Source organism: Myotis myotis, unplaced genomic scaffold (assembly GCF_014108235.1).
Source record: "Myotis myotis isolate mMyoMyo1 unplaced genomic scaffold, mMyoMyo1.p scaffold_m19_p_11, whole genome shotgun sequence".
Lineage (NCBI taxonomy): Eukaryota > Metazoa > Chordata > Mammalia > Chiroptera > Vespertilionidae > Myotis > Myotis myotis.
The window spans coordinates 37,947,679-37,969,559 of record NW_023416315.1 but is presented as its reverse complement, the minus strand read 5'-3'; the positions used below and the strand labels follow the sequence as shown (position 1 = coordinate 37,969,559).

The following is a 21,881-nucleotide window of genomic DNA, read 5'->3' as shown; positions in this document are numbered from 1 at the left end:
AGCATTACCACATTTCTAGCATCATGATATTAAAGTCCCTGAATTAGATTAGGCTTATTTTCTGAATTTTGTATTCTTTTAGACCCAAGAATACTTTGTAGATCTTTTGTTTTGCTCACTAATTTTCCACTGGACTTAGAGTTTGATTGGCATGACTTGGCTGATTCTCATGTTATGTAACCTCAATAGCCATGGCTGTGGAGACAAAAACATATTTCTACAGTTGTTTGTATATTAGCAAGAGACCATACACCTGATTATTCTAAGTTGTGTTTTACAGAAATCACATTACCTTTGCAATGTGTCTTGCAAATACCTTTGCATTTAATGATTTATGTTTATAAGTTTTCTGGAAAGAATTGTAGTTGTTTTTTAAAAAAAATTATGCATCATGAGATATTGATAGATCACCTGGCATGTGGCAAGCACTGCTCTAGGTGCTGGCAATGTAGTTGTGAATTAAGGAATTTACATGCCAGTGAGGGACGGTAGAAAAGCGATAAATTAAAATATGATGTATCAGGTGAGGAACAGTCCTGTGAAAAAATAAATGGCCAGCAGAAGAGGGATAGAGAGGGGGAGGGAGTGGGTGGGGAGGAATACCATTTACTTGTGGTTAGAGGACTCCAATAATGGTGAGAATTGAGGCACCTGAAGGAAGTGAGAACATGAGCCATGTGGATGTCTGAGGTGAGAAAAGAGCATCCTGGAAAACGAAAACGAGCTTTCAGAAAAATTTTGTTTTTCCTGTTTATCTGTGAAAAGAAAATTGGTCCTTAAGCTCCTGACTTTTATCTCATTTACTTACACAAACATTTTTATCTGCTTCCAAGGCAATAAATAATAGCCTGGGACATTGAGAACCAGTCAGCAAAGCCAATGATCAAAGCAGAGATAGCAGTGGACTGCCTCTAGTGCTCCAGTGCCCAGCAGGGTATGGTGCCTTCCCCAGGGCTGGGGCATCAGTACTATATGTAAGAAAGAACCAGTGCTATTCACATTATTAACCTGAACCCAGTTTTTATCAGCTTAAAAGTTTTCATAAACTTTTATGATACATTTTGTTCTATTATTTTTCCAAGTCTAAACTGTTAGAGGTAAAAAGCACTCTGCATTGTTGTTTCAAAAGAATCCTCAGTAAAAGAAATGGCTCTACTATTTATTTATCAACAGCACTCTTGCACATGAATTTAGCAATGAATAGAATGACATTTATACAGTAAGCATATAATTTTAACTTTAAAGTATTAATGAAAACTCTTGAAATTCAAAGCATAGTTTACTGTAAAGAAGCATTAAATACAATAGCAAATACTACTGCTCTACTAGATTCATGAAATGAAAAATTGAAGAGCAATTACTTATTTAACTCTTATTTTCAAAAGTAAGCTTAGTAGGTTAAAGATGCACTTTTTTCATAAATAATTAAAAGCAGTTAACTGTCAAAATGAATCCTCAAAAAATTGTGATTTAGGAAGTAGCAAAGAATAACGTAATAGTAATGATGTGGTAGCTTGACTGTTGATGATCACATTAGATTTTTTCTCCCTGTGTGTCATTAGAAAATTTGAACACATGTCCATCTTGACTTGTTAAGCATTGTGTAACTTCTCTATTGCAGAAAATGCCATTTTAAGCCTTCTTAAATTTATTTGAAATATATTGTCAAGGAAGGGTCAACAGCATTTACTTTTGTAAATGAACATATTTAGGCAATAATAGTCCAAAGAAACCAGAAATACATTTATTAAAGGGTGAACCATTTGCTGCTTTCATGTAGCTGGAATTGTCTAAATTGGTTACACATATTTTTATTTTTAGTAGAGTGGTATTATAAAAGTTACTAATAAGTAACAAAAATGTTCAGTTTTTTATAACTGAAAATATTTTGTTTTATTTTGTCCGTCTTACTAAAAAGTTGCAGCTATTACATGACTTTCAAATCATTTGCTATATAATTATTTACTTTAAAAAATATCTAAGAAGGAGAATAATTTATCAGATTGTTTTCTAAGGAATATAGATAGCCACAAATTACAAATAGTTCACTCTGAATTTAAAGCTTCTTAAAACATTTTTTTAAAAACTGGGCCTTTTAAAGGATTTTAAAAACATAGATTATCAAACTCTTTTTATCCATACTGACAGTCATAGAAAAAATTGAGATGTGAGAACATTTGAACATGGTTAGCATTGTTTAATCAGTTGATGACACTTATTTCCTTTGAGATAAAATGTAATATACATACTCTGTATTACAACATAATTTAAACACTATTAAGGTTTTTTTCTAAGTGTAACAAATTGAATAAATTAGGCATTATCTCTTGGTTTTACTTGGTTTGATTCCGAATCCTCCTAAATCTTTTTTGCCACTGAGATGGGAAAACAATGCAGCATTATAATTACATTCACATGCAACTGGGATTTTTGTCTTCTTAGGAATTTGAACAGTTTAACAGGAGGTTAAATGAGGTTTCTAAGAGAGTTCGGATACCCTTGCCCGTGTCTAATATACTTTGGGAACATTGTATACGACTGGCTAACAGAACTATTGTGGAAGGGTAAGTTTTTCATGAAAGCATTATCTGATTCCTCAATGATAAATCGATGTATATATAACGTTATAATTAACACTAATGGATGGAGAGATAGGTAGAGATAGTGATAAATAGCAGATAATCCCATAATAATTTAGGTTTGACTTTAGAATGTAATTAGAAGAAACCTTAAACCTCACTATACCACCTCTGTCTATGCATATTTTTCTGGCTGGTGACCTAGAACCAGCTCATAGAAGAGGGAGCAATGCAGCAGCTAATGGTTCTCTGAAAGTTAAATTAGAAGTAATTATTATTATTACCTAATAATATAATTATTGTGATGATGATTCATAACACTTATTGAGCACTTTGTCATTTATTGAACCAGGGCTTCACAGGGTTATATCGTCAAATCCTAACCACTCTTAGATAGTACTGTTGTTCTATGTCAGTGAGAAAACCCAGCCTCAAAATTGAGGCTTAAAGAGGTTAAATAACTTGTCCAAGTTCACAGTTTGTTTGTTTGTTTGTTTATTTATTTATTTCCCTTTTTTTTTCAGTGATAGTTGACAGTCAATATCATGTTAGTCTCAGGTATAGAGCATAGTGGTTAGACTTTTATATAATTTACAAAGCGATACCCCTGTCAAGTTCACAGTTTTTAAACACAGAGAAGGTTATGCACGCCTGATTTTCTGATGGCAAGTCGGTCCCCATGGCCACAATATCACTGCTAATAAGATCATTATTATGTCACCGTAAACTGAATAATGCTTTCATGTGTTGACTTTAAAGATCTCTCAATAGTAATGTTCCCTTGCTCAGAAACCACGCTCACAGTGCCCATAACACCCAGAACACAAATAAGAGTCGGTGGTACATTTAAAGTGTCCCTGAAAGCAAACTGCCATTTCAGAGAGCGTGCAGTGATCTAGAATTGCACATCAATTCAATTTGCACACTGTCATTTATCTGATTTCTCTTCAGTTCTTATTAGTTCTAAGAAAGAATGTATCAGAAAGTGAGAAGGTGAGGATGACAAGCTGACGACATTCTTAGCACTCTGCTCTGAAGCCAGCTGTGCTATGCATCACACACTGGTTCCGTGTCCACCATCCCGACTGAAACAATTTGAAATAAATTTGTTTAATAAAGTGGAAAATGGAATAATAAATGTTATAGTTCTGTGTAAACACTTTTAATTAAGAAGAAACAACAAAACACTTGGTCACGTTAAACAATGAAAGCTTTGATTTTCTTTCACATTTCCTTAGGGGAAGTACCTCATTCCCTAGGGTTGGAATCTCCACATTTTGTATGATTGAAAGAATGAGACACTGACTTATGAGTAATACAATGTATGTGAGGATTAATCTGTTAATCTTATTACTATTCAACCTTAAAACACACAGGTTTTCAGTAGCATGAGATTTCAGAATAAGTCTATTAAGTGTTTTATTATCAAAAATATATATATGCTTTCTGGGCTTATATGTGTGCACATTTTCAGGTTTGCTGAATGTCCATTGGAAACCTATTTCATTTGTTTTCCCTGTATCCAGTAGCTACAATACTGAAACTACTTTAATGAAACAAAGATCACTTTGGAGTATCCATAGCTTTAGTTTAGAAATAATTATTGGGACAACCAAGTTGGCGGCATAGGTAAACACTTGAACTGGCTGCCACACACAACCACATTCAAACTACAACTAAAAGACAAAACGAGTATCATCCAGAACCACGGGAAGGCTGGCTGAGTGGAAATTCTACAACTAGAAGGAAAGAGCCATGTAGGAGGTGCAGAGGTGTGGAAGTGTGGAGGTACAGAGGTGCACAAGAAAAGGACTGGCAGCTGGGTACGCTGTTGTCTTTTTCAATCGGGAGGGAGATACAATCTCCCAACTGCTCTGAACTCCAGTTCCGGGTGAGAATCTGGGAACCCAGACTCATATGGAGAGAAACTGAACTGACCGGCATCAGCCGGAACGTGAAGGCGGCTTTCTCAGAGGTGCACACAGCGATCATTGTTCCTGCACGGGGCCACAGGACACAGACCCCAGGACCTCTCCGAGGCAGAGCAGACTGGCAGCCATTGTGGTTTGCTCTGCCCTGGTGATTCCCTAAGACCCTGCCCCACCCAATTTACAACCCCACCCAAGCTGTGTGCAGAGACTTTTGCATGTGAATGGCCTAGCCTTTCTCCAACTAAAAACCTGTCAAACTGCAGCTGGGTCAGAGAACCCCAGAGCTTCCAAAAGAAGGCCTAAGGCTCATCAGCAGCCTACATTGCTTCATAGCTGTGCCTCATCTGGGCACCTCCAAACCCCAAACAAAGAAGAGGAATCTGCAGATCTCTCTGTAGTTCCTGCTGGGTGGCCTCAGGCAGAGGCTGTCTTTGCACCTCCTTGGAGATCCAAGAGCCAGTGTACCCAGTGGTCAGAGTGAGACCATCCAGATTACAACTCTTCACATCCATAAGAGACACACTCAGGGGGCAGACTTAGTGAGTGCTGAAGACCCACTGAAGCAAGTCCTGCCCCATAAGGGTGTCTCCAGCACAGCCATTCTCCCACTGTAGACACAACTGGTCCTCACAGCCAATTGGCCTGGAGATCAATTCCTCCCAGTGATACCAACAGCAATCAAGGCTTAACTACAACAAGACTGTGCACACAGCCCACAAAGGGGTGCACCAAGAGTGTCCACCTCAGGTAAATAGGGAGGCTGAGCCATTGGGCACTATAGGACACCTAGCACAGAAAACCACTCTATCAACACAGGGAAGCAGCCAAAATGTGAAGACAAAGAAACAGGTCACAAATGAAAAATGGAGGAAAGCAAACTGCTGGATACAGAGTTCAAAACTATGGTTATAAGGTTACTCAAGAATCTAGAAACCTCAGAAATATAGTGAGACCCTCAAGGATATGAAAAAGGACCAATTAGAAATAAAGCATTCACTGACTGAAATAAAGAATAATATACAGAGATCCAACAGCAGACAAGAGGATCCCAAGAATCAAGTCAAAGATTTGAAATACAAAGAAGCAAAAAACACCCAACCGGAAAAGCAAAAGGAAAAAAGAATACAAAAATATGAAGATAGTGCAAGGAGTCTCTGGGACAACTTCAAGTGTACCAACATCAGAATTATAGGGGTGCCAGAAGAAGAGAGAGAGCAAGATATTGAAAACCTATTTGAAGAAATAATGACAGAAAATTTCCCCTACCTGGTGAAAGAAATAGACTTACAAGTCCAGGAAGTGCAAAGAACCCCAAACAAAAGGAATCCGAAGAGGACCACACCAAGACACATCATAATTAAAATGCCAAGAGCAAAAGACAAAGAGAGAATATTAAAAGCAGCAAGAGAAAGACAGTTACCTACAAGGGAGTACCCATATGACTGTCAGCTGATTTCTCAACAGAAACTCTGCAGGCCAGAAGGGAGTGGCAAGAAATATTTAAAGTGATGAATAGCAAGAACCTACAACCAAGATTACTTTATCCAGCAAAGCTATCATTTAGAATTGAAGGTCAGATAAAGAGCTTCACAGATAAGAAAAAGATAAAGGAGTTCATCACCACCAAACCAGTATTATATGAAATGTTGAAGTGTATTCTTTAAGAAGAAGAGGAAGAAGAAAAGATAAAGGTTAAAATTATGAACAACAAAGTGACAACAAATACATATCTATCAACAAGTGAATCTAAAAATCAAGTCAATAAAAAACCCAACGAACAGAATAAACTGGTGAATAGAATAGAATCAGGGGCATAGAAAGGGAGTGGACTGACAATTCTTGGGGGGAAGAGAATGTGGGGGGTATGGGAAGAGACTGGACAAAAATCGTAAACCTATGGACGTGGACAATGGAGGGGGAGTAAGGGCAGGTGGTGGGGTGGGAACCGGGTGGAGGGGAGCTATGGGGGAAAAAAGAGGAACAACTGTAATAATTTGAACAATAAAGATTTATTAAAAAATAATTATTGGCAGCAAGATTAGCTGGAATACCAGTTTAACTTTCTTGTCGGTGATCATGTTAACTGAACATGGAGAACAGCTTGTAGAGCAACAAAGAACCTTCGATGCTCTCAGGTCTCTTTGCTTTGCAAATGAGGACCCTGAGGCCCAGATCAGTACAAGGGCTGCTGAGTGACAGTGCCGGAACACAGTCCGGTCCTCCTCACTTCATGTTCCTGGGCTTTCCCCCTGTAAAGGGGAATTTGTCCGGTGTTGGATTAAAGAACAGTTTAAGTACCTAAAGGTTTCTTTTTCTAGTCATCCCATCACTTATGTGTTTTTATTTTTGTGTATCTTAGATATGCCAATGTCAAGAAGTGTAGTAATGAGGGTCGTGCCTTGATGCAATTGGACTTTCAACAGTTTTTAATGAAGCTTGAAAAACTAACAGATATTAGACCCATTCCTGATAAAGAATTCGTGGAAACCTACATTAAAGCCTACTACCTGACTGAGAATGACATGGAGCGCTGGATCAAGGAGCACAGGGTGAGAGCTGGAAAATGGATAATTAAGTTTTTATTCCTTTTCCTTGCATCTGTTTTAGTCTGGTATATTATATAATTCAGTCATGAGAACGAAACATAAAGAAACATTTGCTTTTTTAGTGTGGACTACTTAGGCCATTTCTTTACCATGTTCACACAGTGTCTGTGCAATGCCCTTTGCCTAATCAAATCTTGAGACCTTTGTGCACTGTAACAGTAATTATCTAGAAAGAGAGCCAGAGTCTGAGCGTTAGCTATATTTATCCTCCCGCTGTTGTAGGAAAAGGCTGAAGTGGGTTAACATCAAGACAAATTGAATACAGCCACACTGAAATGAGTCACTAGCTCGTCTTAAACAACTCCTTGCAGCCCTCAACAATGAATGAATGAGTGACATCCTCTGAACGCATTGACATGTAGTAGTAATGATTGAATGCGGTAATATTAAATGGCTAAGTGTAACTTCATCCTCCATTAGATTTTACCTTAAGTGTAGATGAGATTATTTTTCTTTTGTGTGGCTTCATAGATAAGTAGAGAAAAAAATACAATTTATGAAGTGTTATGTAGGATGCTGAATTTTTGACACAGTTCAAATCAAGGTATCACTAGAGCATGCTTATTACGGGAGCTTTTCTGTGTGATTGTTGTAGCGTTTGTCTAGGTAGGCAGTATGTGAAGACAAATTTAATGAAAGTGTGGGAAGTGTTAAAATTGCACCGAATCTCATTTCTTCAATAACTCTAGCATTCGCATTTCTTTGTGCTATAAACATCATCAGTAAAGACCAGGGAAACACCTCATTTGACTAGGTAAGGACACAGGAGTTACTTACATGTACTTTATGAGGCTCATCCTTTCTGGTTTCGGTATTCGAGAGAAATGAAATGACCATTAACCTGAGTTTTCTGTGCATGTGCCCATTTGTAGGTCAGTTTCACATCTCTGGGAGCAAAGTAGAAATGTACATGCTATTTTCAAAGATTTCAGAATTGAGAAAAATGCCACCATTTTTAGTCCCACTGTCCTCTGACATTTGTGAACCATAATGCTAGCCCAGGTGCAGATGGATGCTGAGTGTTGCCAGGATCCATTTAGTAAAGTAAGCTGTAAACACTTGGGGATTGGTACTGAGGAGGAAGCTTGGGGAAAGGTTACAAGTAGCTGAGGACAGAAAGCATAGCTCTTAGATATCCATTCTTTGATGCAAGAATGGTGCCCTTTTACATTTTCCTCTTTTAGTGTAGTGGACTGACATTTTTAGCTTAGTATTTTGGAAGAACTCGGACTAACTGATATTTGTAATTTAGTGAAAATTTCCTAGCAACAGGGCCTGCCCTGTCTTAAGAGAACCCCAGTTCTGCGGTGTCTGGTCCAGTGCTTGATGACAGTTGTGTCCGCTAAGTATTGACTGATTACTTAAGAGAATTTGCCAGTTGTTTACAGATGCTCTGAGTAGTTTGCTGAGTTTTTAAAATGAACTCTTTCTCATATTTTGAAATTGCACTGTCTTCAGTGGTTACCTCCAGTGAAGACATGTTCTTAGTAGATGATAGACACAACCCTGTCTCCTGGCCTGAACTCTAGCTAGTCAACCTCCAAGACCTGCCAGTGTATAAACCTTTCTGATGAGGTCCATTCTTTCTCATTCTAGCAACTTGTAATCTCAAATTCAGAAACCAAATACTTTTACAACAGAAAATACTTAATGGTTTTACTTTTTTTACTTACCTAGCTACCAGTTACAATATGAGGGTTTAAAAACCAGTAACTTTCTGATCTATGTTACCTTATTCATTTATTCTATTTGGGAAAAGTTGTTCTGTGATTGGAGATCTTTGTTTTTTATATACAATGTTTACAAAATGTGGAGTGCTGGAAAATGCTTATTCAGTAGCATTTTAAAAATTTGAAATGTCAGTGTAATTTGATAACTTAATAACAAAGACTGTCACAGAAACAGGCATAAAGTGTGTGCTCTTAAACATATTAAAAAGCATAGGCATGTCAGACTGTCTGCCATATTAAAGAGATCCTAGTCCTTCCTATTTCAAATGAATGCTGTGGTACCTTATTTCCGATTATCACAGCTTGTAAACCCTTTGTCTTTCATGTCTGAACTGTACTTTCACTGCTTTCCTCTGGGTTGTAGTGCTCTGTAACTGTCCGCTGAGACCTGAGTGTCTGCCCATCCTTCCATTGATCAATGTACTAAATTTGATCTTCTTTTTTTGAGCAGGAGTATTCAACGAAGCAGCTGACCAATCTGGTTAATGTTTGCCTGGGATCCCATATCAATAAAAAAGCAAGACAGAAACTTCTAGCAGCTATAGATGACATAGACAGGCCCAAAAGATAATGAACACAATTCTCTTTCCTCAATGCCATTGATCTTCTCTCAACATCTATGGAATGGAAGCCAATTTTTCATGCCTCCTGACAGCAGGCTGCTAAGAATACTTCGTGCATGTTCTTTCCAACTGGAAAGTGGAAAACACTGAAGTCCGTGTGATGTTCTGAAATGACCTTCATATGCTCTGATCTCTTCTCTTCAACTTTTAGTCTCATTTGTTATATTCCTTTCCTGAAATGATATCGTTGTCTTGTCATAACTATTGTTATATGATTACCATTATGCATTTTACAGAAGAATGGACTGTACGTATATAATTATAGGGAACTGTGATGATATGTCCATGGGCAGTTTTTGGAGAATGAATTTATGTTGATATTTTTCTACCCTCTGACTTGGTTCTTAATTAATTAGCATAATATTAGAGGGTTAATGTACAGTATCTCCTAATTATGAGCACTGCATGAGCACTGAAAAGTACATGTAAGCAAAATGGTTGAAAAATTAGTATGTTCTCTGTGTTTTCTAATGTGAAAGTTGTCAGTTTTAAATTGGTTATGATATAGTGATCATACATGGTAAAATTTAATAAATGGTACACTCCAACATGACCAGCCTATATGAGACTGTGTTTTGATATCTTTCCACAGCAGACAGATTTCATGAAAGTACAATGGATTTTCTTGGCATGTTTTAATATTAGTCATCTTAAATCCTGAAACCAATGGTGAAAAGTAATTTCATTAGTTACACCTTTTCAGTACCTGAATGGCACACAGAATGGTGATTGTGGGATTTTAAAAAAGTGAGATTTTTGATATCAGCTTTGTTCTCTTTGAATTCAACTTTTGTCTTAGGACAGCACAACGTGGCTTAGCTGACTCATGGAAAGAATTCTCTGTTAGTCAAACATAAGTATAGGTTCATGTGTTCACTTTCTTAAATATCTGCTCTGTAGGACAAATGTAAAATAATGTGAGTTTAGCCAATGATAAACTTTGGAACTCAGCAACTGTGTACTGTTCTTTTAAACTTTGCTTTGAAGTCAGGCATTTTCTACCAACATACAGAAAACCAACAGAGGCTTAATGGAGATATAACCCTACCATTTATCAATGTCTTAAGGTTGTCGGGAGAATTGTATCAGTTCTTTTCATAGAATTCTTTGTAGTTTATAAACTTATAAATACAAAGATCCAATATTTTCCTCTCCTGGCCCATATGTTTACACATCTCCTTGCACCCCCAGCTTCATTGACTAAACAAAAGCACTGCCTAGTATCTATTTCTTTAGATAATGGGATGGCTATTTTAAAATTTATTTGGGCTGAGGTCTATCAGTTACCTCTTCTGAGTCATTAATCTTTGAGACAGGACTTTTAGCAAGCAAACTAACAGCAGTTTTGTCCCTGAGATTTAAGTGTGTGTCAGTAATAAAATTCTAAATGAGATGATAATTAGCACACACGCAGGGACTGAGATTTGGCTGTACCTGATATACATTTTTCAGTAAGTATTTTGTCTTAATCTTTAGAAGCTCACTTGTTGGAAGTTGGCTTAAATGCTTTTCTAACCATCTTGTAGAGAAAAGGCAAGATGATCTTTACAATTTAAGTTCCATTGGTCTTGTTGAGTATAGCAGGGTAGTTTTCAACATATTGGCAATTTGAAATGTTGTTTGACCTGGTGTTTGACCGTTATCATAAGAACTTAGCTCTTCTTGTTTCAGGCATCTTGGTTTTGTTGTTGTTAGTTTTTTTGTTGTTAGGTTTATTGTTGTTTTTGTTTTTCTAAGCCAAAATAGTTTTTTGTCATGTCAAAGGTCAAACTCTTCCTCTTTTTCTTTTGACTACTCTTTTTGCTCTCTCAGCTCTTAGACTTCATCTTCAGGAGAATATGAAGAGGTAATTTGGGAAGAGATGATGATTTAATAAAAATGATGATGGCATGGAGGACTGCCAGGGGTTGGGGTGGGCAGATATTGATCAGTTGATGCCATGAACTGCTGTTCCCAAAGTTTCAGGGGCAGTATATAAATAGCATAATTGTAGTATTTGAAATGGGAAGACAGCAATGACAGCATCACACTAGAATTGCCCATCTGGCAAGGCAGAGTTGGAGGGTAAAAATTTTAGTAAAAATGGGTAACAAAAAAGACGAGCATTTATCTCTTCCCAAAGTGACTCTCTGCTTGTAGGCAGGGGAGTGACAAGTAGGCAGGCAGTGTCAGGAGCCTTGTGAACCCAGAGTTCATCGGGATCAGTGAATCTCCTGGGGAGGAGCATATGGGTCCGGCAGCAGGGATCTCACAGTGTGGATGTAGCCTAGGGGACAACATGACAAGGTGCTAATAAGAAGCTTCCAGAGCAAAATCTAGTAGTTTTGAAGCTGGTAGGAAACTTAGAGGTCACCTAGTGCAAGCTTCCGGTAGGTAAGTTACGGATGCCTGTAATCTCTGGGCATCCCCAAGGCAGGAGATCCTTTATAGCATTCCCACCTGGTCAGCTACTTCCTGAGAATTTCCAGCCACAGGAAACTCAACTTCCTCACAGGCTCTGACCAGAGATCTTCCTGGACCTGAAACTGCATTCCATGGGGCCTGCATTTCTTGCCCTGTGTTTTGCTCTCCGATCAGGGGAAATGCGGACACCTGTCTTGACTCATTTTGAGCTTGTAGTCAAGTGAAGTTCTTAAGCTCATTCAGTGCTGTTAAAAATCTATCCTCTTCAGCATTGGTATAGTTTTGAGTGTCAAGTCAAGATCTTACATAATTTTCATCTAACTATTGTTTTACTTTGGGCCTCGTTGCAGCCTGTCTAGAATTTGTTGGTTCCAGATTCTGTCAGTTAAGAATATGAAACCTGTGCTACTTTGCTCCCCTCATGATAAGGATGTGTGCCTTACATGTCCTCACTCATGGGCAAAACTGTAAGTGGCACAGAACCAAGGAAAGAGCTCGTGGGCCCAGCACCAGGCAACTCCAGTAATCAGAACTCTGAATAGGTGCATAAGAGCCGTGATGCACTACACTTTCTCACTTTCCCCATGTTTTTCTAATTTGACTATAAAGATAATACGAAATTTTGTGAAATTCTTTGGTGGGAATAAAATTCTAGTAACACCCTCAAAATGGAAAGTGGATACAATTTGGTTTTCTTTTCTGACTTGAATCTGTGCTGGCTTTTGATAATGACCATTTATTTTTATGTGTTCACCAGCTATTTTTTTAACATTTTATTCTTGAAATCTGCCGAGTCCATGAGTAGCTCACCCAGATGATTGTGCGGTAAGCCTAATTCCTCTCAATAAATTAATTCCAGACTTCAGACGCCTCTCCTCCATTCAAACAGTTGTACAGGGATTTCTGCTGTTCTTGCTCCTTTATAACCACAGGAAGAAGATGTATACTCCTGTAAAGGTGTGTGTTTACTTTCTGGAGTGTTATCTCTCTCTCTGACTTTCATTTATCCTAATAGTGTTTGTTTTTCTAATTGTAATGAGCATTCTTTTCGGAAAACCTAATTACTATTACTCCACAAGCCTCAAGCAGTGAGTGATGTGTTTCCCTCCTTCCTTCTTGGAACACATATGTAAAAACCCTAGAGTTGTCCTGAGGCAATGTTTTAAATTTTATCTTTATTGTTGAAAGTATAGATGTTCTCCCCTCTCCTCTGCACCATTGACCCCCTCTACTCTGCTCCTTCCCTCTCCCCAGGCCTTCACTGCACTATTGTCTGTTCATGGGTTATGCATGATGTATGCATATGAGTTATTTGGTTAATCTCTTCTGCTTTTATGTCTCTGGATCTATTTTGTTCATCAGTTTATTTTGTTCATTAGATTATACATATAAGTGAGATCATGTGATATTTGTCTTTCTCTGACTGGCTTATTTTGCTTAGCATATTCTGCATGTCTCTCTCCATGCTGTCTCAAAGGGTAAGAGATCCTTCTTTTTTGCAGCTGGATAGTATTTCATTGGGCAAATATACTATATCTTTTTTATCCACTCACCTATTGATAGGCACTTGGGCCTTTTCCAGATCTTAGCTATTGTAAATAATGCTGCTATGAACATAGGGGTGCATATAGGATGCATATATCCTTTCTGATTGGTTTTCAGGATTCTTAGGATATAGTCCTAGAAGTAGGATCACTGCATCAAATGGAAGTTTCATGACCAAGTGGGGTTTATCCCAGGAATGCAAGGCTGGTACAATATTTACAAATCAATAAATGTGATACATCACATAAGCAAAATCATATGATCATATCAATAGGTGCAGAAAAAGCATTTGACAAAATCCAGCACCCATCTATAATAATAAAAGCATAATATGCTAATTAGACCGGACAGCCGAACAACCTTCTGGACGACCTTCCGGATGGACAAAGCCAAGGCTGCGAGGGCCAAGGCAAGCAACTGCAGCTGCAAGAGCCGAGGCAAGCCTCCGTGGCTGGGAGGGCCAAGCCCCTTGCATGAATTTCGTGCATCAGGCCTTTAGTTTTTTATAAAACCTCTCAACAAAGTGGGAAAAGAGGCCGCAACACAGTAAAGACCATTTATGACAAACTTATAGCCAACATCATAATCAATGGGCAAAAACTAAAAGTGTTACCCTTAAGAACAGGAACAAGACAGGGATGTCCCCTTTCACTACTTTATTCCACATAGTACTGGAAGTCTTAGCCAAAGCGATCAGACAAGAAGAAAACAAAAAGCATCCAAACTAGAATGGAGGAAGTTAAACTGTCATTATTTGCAGATGACATGATATTGTGTATAGAAAACCCTAAAGATTCCACCAAAAAACCAGAGTTAATAAATTAATTTGGCAAAGTAGCAGGAATCAAAATTAATGTCCAGAAATCAAAGGCATTTTTATACACCGATAATGAGTAGTTTTCTTTTTGAACTATCTTTGCAAAGTTTTGATATCAGGGTAATAACGTCATAGAATGAATTAGGAAATATTTCTTCTTCTTTTACTTTCTGGAAAAGATTATTTAGAATTGTTGTTAATTCTTTAGTGAAGCAATCTGGGCCTGGAGATTTCTTTTGGGGGAGATTTTAAATTACCAGTGCACTTTCCTTAATAGATATAGGGCTATTCAAATGATCTATTTCATAGTGAGTTGTGACAGTAGGCGTTTTTTTTTTTTTTTTTTCCAGTATTTATTTTGTTTCATGTAAGCTGTTATTTGTATAGAATGCTTTGTAATATTCTCTTATTATCCCTTTGGTGTCTGCAGGGTCTGTAGGGAAACCCACTGTTTTCATTCTTGCTATTGATAATTTGTGTCTTATCTTTTTTCACTTTTAAGTCTTGATAGAGGTTTGTCCATCTTATTGATCTTTGCAAAGAGCCAGCTTTTTATTTCATTGACTTTCTCTATTATTTTTCTGTTTTCAGTTTCATTGATTTTGCCCTCATTTTATTTCTTCTTCCTGCTTGTTTGGGGTTCTTTTGATCTCCTTTTGTGGTGGGCACTTAGATTATTGATTTGGAACTTCTCTTTTCTAATGTAAGCAGTGAGTGCTGTAACTTTCCTTCTCAGCACTGAGTTAGCTTTTCCCCACAAGTTTTGACATTATGTATTTTCATTCAGTTTGATTTATCTTTTTATTTTCCTTGAGGCTTCCTCTTTGACCTACAGATTATTTAGAAGTGTGTTGATTTAGAGCTGCATTTCCAAATGTTTGGAGATTTCCCTCTTTCTTATTGATTCCGGTGGAGTCAGTTCAATGGAGAAAAAATAATGCAGAGAAGGCATTTAAAAAAAAATTCATCACCCATTCATGATAAAAGTGCTCAGAGAAAGGAATAGAGAATTTACTCAGCTTGATAAAGAGTATGTACAAAAATGCTACAAATAACATTATAGTTAACAGTTACAGACTGAATTCTTTCTCCCTAGGACTGGGAACAAACCGAGGATGTCTGCTCTCAAGTCTTTTTCACGTTTACTCCAAGCCTTATTATAAAGCTACAGTAATCAAGATGGTTTGGTAGTGCTGTCAAGATAGACAGAGACAATGGAACATAATGGAAATTCTAGAAATAAACACACATATATGTAGTTCTATGATTTTCAGCAAAGCACAAAGGCAATTTGTTGGAGAAAGATACTCTTTTCCACAAATGGTGCTAGACTCATTAGATGGTATCTATGTGCAAATCAAATCATAAAGAATTTATAGTTTGCATCATATATAAAACTGAACTCAAAGTGGATCCTTGATCTATATATAAAACCTAAATCTTAAAACTTCTAAAAAGAAACATGAAAATGTTTGTGACTTTGGATCAGGAAATGATTTCTTAAATTCAAAACCAAAAGCATGAAACATAAAAGAAATTTGTATATAGGATTGCATAAAAATGAAGAACTTACACTTTTTGAAAGACATTGTTAAGAGGCAAAAAAGGGACAAGCGAAGGACTGAGAGAAAATATTTGCATATCACATATACTATGACTAAGGAATCTAGAATATCTAAAGAACGCTCAACGCTAAAATTAGGGGCCAAACACCCAATTTAAAAAGTGAACAAAATAGAGGAACATATACTTCACCAAAAATGATATGTAGGTAGTCAATATGCGCATGGAAGGATGCTTAACTTTATTGGCTATCAGGGAATTGCAAATGCGGTTTATTGTATGTCTATTTTAAATGTTTATGTGGCCACTTGTCAAGATATGAAGAAGTTCAATTTCAGTTCTGTTTCAGGCCATATGAAAGGCCATATAAAAGTCACAGGGCCTTTCAAGGCTCCTGGAAAGTGGGTGAGGGCCAGGTGGCCATTGCCACTGCAGATGCTGCAGCAGTCCACTCCTTCCCATGTTCTTGGGTCCTCATACTTGGGTTCACCCAGAGAAAACCTACTCACTATTCTTTTTTACAAATCAAAGACTCAGACCCAGAGACCTCCACAGCATCTGGTCTCGGTAGTCACCCTCCACCAGCATCTTGCCCTCCTATTTCTGGCAGGTCGAGCGCAGACGATGGGACCTGGTAAAACTGTTAAGAGTGTCTTCATTAGAATACAGTGACGTCTGTTTATTTATAGGTTCATTCGTTGCCTGTTTGTGCTTTCAGAGATGTGGAAGGTATATTTAGAGGGGCCATGATAAAATAGGACCTCATAGTGTGCCACGTTACAAATGTGGATTCCTGCTGTTCAGTTTGCCCTGCCTTCTTTCTCTCTCCTTTTGGGAATTCTCTCTCTCATCTTTGTTGTGTAAGTTAGAGTTGGGGTTGTCCCATGTAGCCAGAGGGTCCTGACTACGTTTGATAGACATCTGTAGGTTTTGCTCGCCCAACAGCAGTCTCTCCTATTTCCAGCAGCTGTGCTTTGGTTTTCCTTTGGGGAACCACACCTCCTTTTGGTCCATGTAGATGGGGTCACACAGACCTTTTGGGTCGCAAGCACGAAATCATAACCCAGGCATGGCCAGTGAGACTTGTTTTCTGGGTTTTGATTGGAACTAGCAGGAAAGAGAAGCGGGGAAATGCCAGGGAAAGGGCCTGTCAGTGCAAAAAGCTAACACAGAAGAGAGTGGAACTCAGAGGAGAAAGGTAGACTGAATCCAAATACCTGAACTTATGCACCTTCCTATGCTCAAACCCAGTTCAGCCTTGGCTTTTTCAGCTATATGAACCAATGCTTCCCTCCCTCTCCCCGCCCCCCATATTGGTTTGTGGTTGCTTTTTATAACTTGCAGCTAAGATCACTGGTTAATGGCACGTCTGAAATAGGCCTTACGTTAATTACACATTAGGTTATTGAGAAGGGAAGCCCCAAAGTACCTTTATCCCATACACAAATTTAGGAATTTTCTTAAGCTGGTTAGGTCTTAAATCAAGATGAGTCACCAAAAGGTGGAAACACAGATTTAAATAGATTATAATCTATCGACATGGAATATTATTGATTGCATTTTTCAGAAATATTTTGAAACTTCCTTGGAAAGAGTGACAATAATAAGCCACTTAAAATCAGATTGTGTTATTTACACCATCCGTGGGAAGAATAAACTAATTGCCGCCTATGTCTTTTGTGTCAAAGGCACATCAGTTCTGTCACTTTCTATTCAGTTCTTTCCTAGGAGGATTAGTGTTAATTCATTTTGATTATACTTGATGTACCATTGGAATGAGCAGAATATTCTAAAATCTTTTAGGTGAAAAATGAATCAATGCTTCATTTATGAGAAATCAATCAGTGTTGCTCTTTGGCAGGAACTGGATAGTCCTGTGATTTGTTTTTATTTTTTGTTAAGAGGAGAAATAATTCTGCCAGGTCCATTTAGACAGACATTTGTCTGATATAATCTCTCATTTATGAATAAAATTTCTATTCTCATTCACTAAGTATTATGTTCAGTATCCAAAAGGCTTAACTTATCCAAAATTAAGGCCCAGCAATTACAATTTTTCTTGGTCACATCACAGATTCTTGTTTTTGATCGTTCTTTTTGTGGTTACAAGACTTTTCTTAATGAAAGTATGTTTCCTTACTTTTGGCAAAACATTTGCTCTTGGGTGGACTGACATTGCCCTGCCTTCCTCTGCTGCCTGGATGGATAAGAAAGTATTTATTTGCTTGTTTGCTTGTGTTTTTCTTGTTGTTATTGTGTTTTTTTTTGCTAGAACCAATGAAGCTTTTTTCATATTTGCTATGGCATCTGGAATGTTTCCTTATTCCTAAAGAAATCACTAAGACCAAATCCCTCTTGAGCTCATTATACTCTTTGAAAAATTATTTATTTTTATTTATTTTTTTTTTATTGATTTTTAGAAAGAGAGGAAAGGAGAGGGAGAAACATTAGTCGGCTGCCTCCTGCATGCCCCCTACTGGGGACGGAGCCGCAACCTGAGCATGTGCCCTGACAGGGAATTGAACTGGCAAACTTTTGGTGCACAGAACAATGCTCAACCCATTGAGCCACACTGGCCAGGGATGAAAAATTATTTTTATTGATTACTTCACAATGCCAAAAATTCTAAAATTATATGAACTTCATAATTCAAATAGTCAGGAATAGAATAATCACTCTTAGCTCTGGTACACTTAAGAACATGCAACATGCTTCCCCTGAGAACGAAATTAAAGACTGTAAATTGCAAAGCACTTTGTTATTTTGATGCTGTCAAAGCAAAAGGTTACTTCTAATGCCTTTTCATCCTGTTTTTAAAAAGCAATCTGCAGAAATTTATGTAAATAGATTTAGCTTGGCACTCTCTAAATAAGACCATTTTAAAACAATTTTCCTAAAAGATTTCAGTTTTTTAAAAGCACTTTTTAATTTTCACTTATGCAAAATAATGGTCATGTTCAGATTAAAAAATACTTTTTAAAAATCGGACATTTAAGAATTAAGATGATTGAAATGATACTAATAACTGAAGCTAGTCCATCCAGAGCAATCTTTTCACAAATAATTTTTGAACTAGAAGGAAAAACTCAGGGAGCAGAAATGTAATTGAAGTTATTAGTAGACCTAAAATTACATTCAAATCTTAAATGGGAGGTGGATTTTAAAGACTTATTAAAAAGCATAGCCCAAGGAATTCTATCATAATTTTGGAAGGCAGTAGGTTCCTCTAGTTCTCCTCTGGTGAGTAATGTATTCAGTCCTGACCATCTCATTTCAGGAGAAATGTGGGCAAAATGAAAAGAGTTCAGAGATAAGTAGCAGACATGACCAAAGGCCTTGAAAATCTAATTCACAGGGGAAGATACATTGAAAGGCTGACAGCCTGCTTGAAAAGGCTGGACAAGCTGTTTGAGCCGACACTTGGGGGCTAATCAGGGTCACAGGAGGCAGCAGCCGCTCCAGGAAACAACGGCGGCGGGAGAGCCAGCTCTGTCTCAGGATGGGAACTCGCTGGGATTGTGGAAAGCACAAGACAGAGCCATTAAAATGGCATAAATGAGCTCGCGCGCACGTGTCCAGGATTGCTAAAGGATAAACTGAGGCATGCTGAACAATGTATGAATTTATTTGAACACAAATCAATTCCAATCAGCCGGCTCCCAAACCACACATGGTTAGGGGCGCTTCCTGGACGGAGTCGGGGAAAGACACCAGGGGAAAGTGCGGCAGCAGAGAGAGGAAATTATTTGATTGGCCGCAGTTTAAAGCCTAGTTGGCTGTTTGCGATTGGTTGCCCTTCGCAGGTTGATTTTGTAACTTTGAGGCATTTACAAGCTTACATTTTGGTTTCTTCGTTTAGAATCCCATTTCTTGATCTGGCCCATTGTTCAGAAATTGATAAGCTACATGTGTGTAAATATATGTATCGCCATTTATTATCCCTTTGTAGTTAAGGAATTTGCACATGTTCTTTCCCCTGGAGCAGTTGTGTGATGCAGCATTGCATTTAAATTACCTGGTCTTGTGCTCCGGCTTCTCACCTTGCTAAAGTATTACCCTCACATTCTCCCAGAGCCGCATTCCCACCATAATGACACCTACTTTTCTGAACACTGAAGGGAGTTCTCCACATGCAGCAGGAAGAGTGGGGTCAGTGGAACGCAGAGCCCAGGGAGGCAAGAATAAGGAAGATAGAGCGGTCAGACTGGAGGGTGGTAGGGTTATGTTCTAAGACAAAGGAAACCTGAGCACTCCAAGGACTTACAGGAGACTTTGAATGCTTTCTTTGAATTCTGGTCCGTCCTCAATTCATGGTCAAGAACAATTTCCCCTCCTCCTTTTCCAGTCTGCATGTCAGAGATGTCTGTTCCATGGAGAAAGAGTTGCTTTCCATTGATGGGCTGTCTAGTTCTGCTATGTACCTTTGCCAAAACATTTAACCATTTCCTATTGGCAGCTGAAATCCAAATAGAATCAGCAACCCAATAACCTTATTGGCTTTCATTAATTCATTAAAAGTGCTAAAATATATTTGTCAGGCTTTCCTTTGAAAGCAGTAGGAAATTTGAAGATAACTTTATTTATTTGTTTGCTTATTTTTTATTTTTATTAATCCTCACCTGAGGATATTTTCCCATTGATTTTTAGAGAGAGTGGAAGGAAGGGGGAGAGACAGCGAGAGAGAAACATTGATTGGTTTCTTCCACATGCACCTCAAACAGAGCTGGGGAATCAAGCCTGCAACAGAGGTACATGCCCTTGACCTGAACTGAACTCGGGACCCTCAGTCGCAGGCTGATACTGTATCCACTGAGCCAAAACCGCTAGGGCTTGAAGGTAACTTTTTGCTGAGAAATTGCTGAGACAGGATCATAAAGGTAAATGTAAGGAGGTGGTCCCGTCCAGGAGCCCAAAGAGTTTCCATGATAATGATCCAGCTACTTGGCAGTATCCACATTAATGCAACAGTGACATCTTTTCAGATTTTGCCATCAAAGTGCACACGGCTAAACCCTAGCACCAATGGGAGCAAATAGGGAATCCACCAAGACATTAAACACCAAGTTCTTTCCTTAAAGATCTTTCTTCCTACATTTGCTGATTTCTTTTAATAAGTACAGAAATAGAGACTATTTGTACTTAACTTTATGTAAGTTTCCATTCAAATGTGTATGTTTTTTTGTAATGTAGGAAACATTTTTATTTTTAATTTCAGTAATATCCAGAACTGAAATGAGAAGTCAGAGTATATCTTAAGTTTGGTTATAGTCATTGCAAAGGAGAATGGTTTTTACCTAGAGCAGGGATGGGGAACATCCTGCCCACGGGCCACATAAGGCCCATGAAATCATTTGGTCTGGCCCTGCCAAAGAATTAGGGGTGAGTTAATTACATGTTTGACCAAATATAGCTGGCTAATTTTTAAGTTGATAATTTTCTATGGCTGGTTAATGATATAAATACCCAAATGGCCCTTGGTAGAAAAAAGGTTCCCCCCCAACCTAGAGGCTCATTTTGGTGGCATTGGAAAACCACAAAGATGAGAGGACTGAATTAAAGAAATTTTAACTAGATACCTCAATCACAATGGTCTCAGATTAAAAAATGTTTTGCAAATCAAATATTTGGTAACTTCAGGTTCATTTAACATAAAATCAAATATATGGTCAAGTATGTATAATTGGAAAATATCCACTTTCTATCAGTTTGTAGGTATAGGAAGATAATTAACATTAAGTTCCCAACCTCACTCTTTGGTAGCTCTCTCATGTGTCATGCAAACCACCAGTTCCCAACACAATTGCCCCCAAGAAGTGACCCACCACCTGTGCAGGGTGAGGCTGCTCTCTCAGCACTGAGCCCCTCAGCTTGCCTTCTGGTCATCAGGCTGGCTTTGTAGACAGCTCTTGCATTTGGCCATGTCCTTATGGGGGAATCCTCCTGGATGTTGTCTTATAAAACAGCCCAAAGTATCACCACCTCCAATTGCTAAAAGGACAGAACCCTAAGGTAGGTAACTGTGCCATGTTGTCTTTGATCCTCCTTGTTCCTGGGCCGTACTGTGGTCTGTATGCGGTTGGTTTT

General features: G+C 38.1%; 1 protein-coding gene across 7 annotated transcripts in view; it reads left to right on the top strand.

Moving 5' to 3' along the window:
• VPS50 (VPS50 subunit of EARP/GARPII complex) overlaps positions 1-10,022 on the top strand; it is a 122,954-nt gene extending 112,932 nt beyond the window's left edge. For 2 of the 7 annotated variants that reach the window (XM_036328167.1, XM_036328168.1), the window contains 3 exons: positions 2,443-2,564; positions 6,870-7,059; positions 9,298-10,022. In XM_036328167.1, coding sequence (XP_036184060.1) covers positions 2,443-2,564; positions 6,870-7,059; positions 9,298-9,417 — 432 coding nt within the window. In that variant the 3' untranslated portion in view covers positions 9,418-10,022. Of the gene's footprint in view, positions 1-2,442; positions 2,565-6,869; positions 7,060-9,297 lie in introns of those variants that run through there. The other 5 variants (XR_004970900.1, XR_004970899.1, XR_004970898.1 and 2 more) reach the window with 5 other exon arrangements.
• The last annotated feature ends 11,859 nt before the right edge of the window (positions 10,023-21,881 follow it).